Source organism: Dipodomys ordii, unplaced genomic scaffold (genome assembly GCF_000151885.1).
Source record: "Dipodomys ordii isolate 6190 unplaced genomic scaffold, Dord_2.0 Scaffold131, whole genome shotgun sequence".
In the NCBI taxonomy this organism is placed as follows: Eukaryota; Metazoa; Chordata; class Mammalia; order Rodentia; family Heteromyidae; genus Dipodomys; species Dipodomys ordii.
In genome coordinates, this window is record NW_012267347.1 from 4,374,574 (window position 1) to 4,377,274 (window position 2,701).

The 2,701-nt window shown below is 63.8% G+C and overlaps 1 protein-coding gene across 1 annotated transcript in view; it reads right to left on the reverse strand.

Moving 5' to 3' along the window:
• Window positions 1–1,075: 1,075 nt before the first annotated feature.
• The window catches only part of Hapln2 (hyaluronan and proteoglycan link protein 2), a 5,528-nt gene continuing 3,902 nt past the window's right edge, over window positions 1,076–2,701 (reverse strand). Inside the window, exons 3-5 of the mRNA XM_013030561.1 lie at window positions 2,526–2,642; window positions 2,224–2,406; window positions 1,076–1,509 (exon numbers count right to left, since the gene is read on the reverse strand). Of these exons, the coding sequence (XP_012886015.1) occupies window positions 1,226–1,509; window positions 2,224–2,406; window positions 2,526–2,642 (584 nt within the window). The 3' untranslated portion in view covers window positions 1,076–1,225. The remainder of the gene's footprint in view (window positions 1,510–2,223; window positions 2,407–2,525; window positions 2,643–2,701) is intronic.

Sequence of the window (2,701 nt, forward strand, 5' to 3'; positions counted from 1 at the left end):
GAATTTAGAATAATTACATGCCCAGTGTTATGTGTTTTGTTTGTTTGTTTGTTTGGTTTCTTTCTGGGAGGGTATTGAGGGTTGGACTCAGGGCTTTAAGCTCTTACTTAGCAAATTTCTCCCCCCCCCCACACACACACATCCAGTCCTCAGGCCTGAACTCAGGACTCCAGCACTGTCCCTGAGCTTCTTTTACTGAAGGCTAGTGCTCTAACCACTCTAAGCATATGTCCACTTCTAGGTTTTTTGGTAATTTGTTGAAGATAGGGTCTCAGGGAATTTCCTGGCCTGAGTGGCTTTGAACCCCGATCCTCAGATCGGGGGTTCCTGGGTAACCAGGATTACAGGTGTGAGCTCCTGGTGCCCGGCACAAATGTCTTTTAAAATGTGTTTAAGCCGGGCGCAGGTGGCTCACGCCTGTCATCCTAGCTACACAAGAGGCTGAGATCTGATGATCACGGTTCAAAGCCAGCCCAGGCAGAAAAGTCCGTGAGACTCTGATCCCCAATAAACCATAAACGGGAAGTGGCGCGGTGGTAGACAGCTCGCCCAGAGCTGAAGAGCGCAGGGACAGCAAAAGCCTCACGACCGATCCCTCCCGCCCGCTCCCCCCCCCCCCAATGTGTTTACACCTGTTCCGTGTGGTAGGCAGGGAGGGTAGCTCTGGCGCATACCTGGCACAACAATCATAGAAGGGCTGGGGCGCCCCTGCGTGGCGCCTGGCGCAACAACAACCCGGGTTCTCCCGCGCGGGGGCGCGAACAGGCCCCCACTTTCTCTCTCTCCCCCTCCCTCTCCTTTTCCCCTCCCTCTCCCTCCCCCCCCAACACAACCCACTCCGATTCTGAGGACTCACCCTACAGAGGCAGCAAAGCCTGCCAGCACCGTGGGGCCGGGGCCTCGCCTCACACGCCTTCCCCCTCCTCCTCCAGCCCAGCCCGCGGGGGCTGGGGGCGCGGCTCGGTACAGCACCGGCCTTTTCAGCCCTGGACCCTCGGTCCCACCCGAGACCACCCCCACCGCAGCAGACCAGCCGACGCAGAAGGTCCCTCGTTATTTTATTCGTGTCCACAGAGGTCAGTCAATGCTCCTGGAAGCCCCACAGGTCCGGAGGGCGCCGCTCCCCGGCCCCAGCTGGGCCTGCCGGGCCCAGGCGCCGGCCGCTGGGGTGCCCACTCCTCTTCCGGGGAGAGACAACCCCCCAATCCCACGGTGTGTCTCGCCACTACTTCTCGGCGTAGCAGTAGGTCCCGTAGGCCGCCTGCTGGGGCTGGGGGAAGCCGAAGCTGCGCACCCCCGGATCCGGGAGGCCCCCGCAGCGCGGCCGAGGCGTGGTGATGGGGAAGCGCACGCTGCCGTCCGCCAGCCACCCTCCGTCGCACTGGTCCAGGCCGGAGAACTTCCAGGCGGCGTAGAGGTGCCCGACCTTGGCCACCGCGGCTCCCCGCCGCCGGCACGCCTCGTGGGCTTCAGGAAGCGTCAGCCGCCCCGGCACGAAGAACACGTGGCCTAAGGACCCGAGCGCGTCACCGAGAGCCGAGACCAGCGAGGGCCGCGGCGGGGGGCCAGGAGTCAGGACTACAGAGCAGCGGCGGCGGGAGGAGCGGGGAGCAGGGATCGCGGGGCACTGGGCCGAGCTTGGGGAGGTGGCGTGGAAGAATAGAGGCAATGGGGGGGTGCACGTGGGTTTGGAAGTGGGGTGATGTTTGGATGGGTGGGCTGATCGAAAGGGAGGTGCCAGGAATTGGAGGCGTGGCTCAGTTGGTAAAGCGCCAACCAATTGAGCGAAAGTATCAGGTACTGAGTTCGAGTCCCGATCGCGGACCAAAAGAAAAAGAAAACAAGAAAGCCAGGCGCTGATGGCTTATGCATGCTTATAATCCTAGCTATTCAGGAGGCTGAAATCAGAATCGCGGTTCAAAAATCAGCCCGGGCCTGGAAGGTACGTGAGCCTCTAATTTCCACTTAACCACCAGAAACCAGAAGTGACACTGTGGCTCAAAGCGCTAGAGTTTTAGCCTTGAGCAAAAGAGCTCAGGCCCTCAGGCCCCAAGTTCAAGCCCCAGAACCGACTCCTACCCCTCAAAAAAGCGGCGGTGTCCTGGGGGGGACTGGAGACCCGCCTCTGATCTCTGGCCTCCTCCCAGACCTCCCCTTCCTCCTCCCCCCTGTTTAAGACCCGGCCGCCAGCGCAGGTCTTGGCAGGGGCTGCAGGTGGCTCACCAGCCAGCGCCGAGGTGAAACAGAAGGCGTCGTAGCGGTCCCGCTTGCGGTCTCGGGGCCCGTAGCTGCGGATGCCGGGCCGCCCTCGGCCGCCGCACGGCGCGCGCGCCGTGAGCACCGGGTAGCGCACGGAGCCGTCCAGCAGCCAGCCCGCGTTGCACCAGTCCAGTCCGTCGGTCCACGCTGCGGGAGCCGGAGGAGGCCGGCGGGGGAAGCGGCGGCTGAGGACCCAGCCCGGAGCTTCCCCGCGGCACTCGGGTTGGGGACCCTGGGGCTGCCCGGCGCGGGGCTGGGCCGCTCACCCTGGTACAGCTGGCCGTAGGTGGCCAGGCGTCCGTCCTGCTCCTCGCACGCTTGTTTGGCCTCGAAGTAGTTGAAGCGATACCGGCCCCGGCTGGGCTGGTAGGGGAACACCACGCCTGCGGGGCGGCGGAGAGCTTGGGAACCGGAGCGGGCTGGGCGGGGGCGCTGGGCGGGG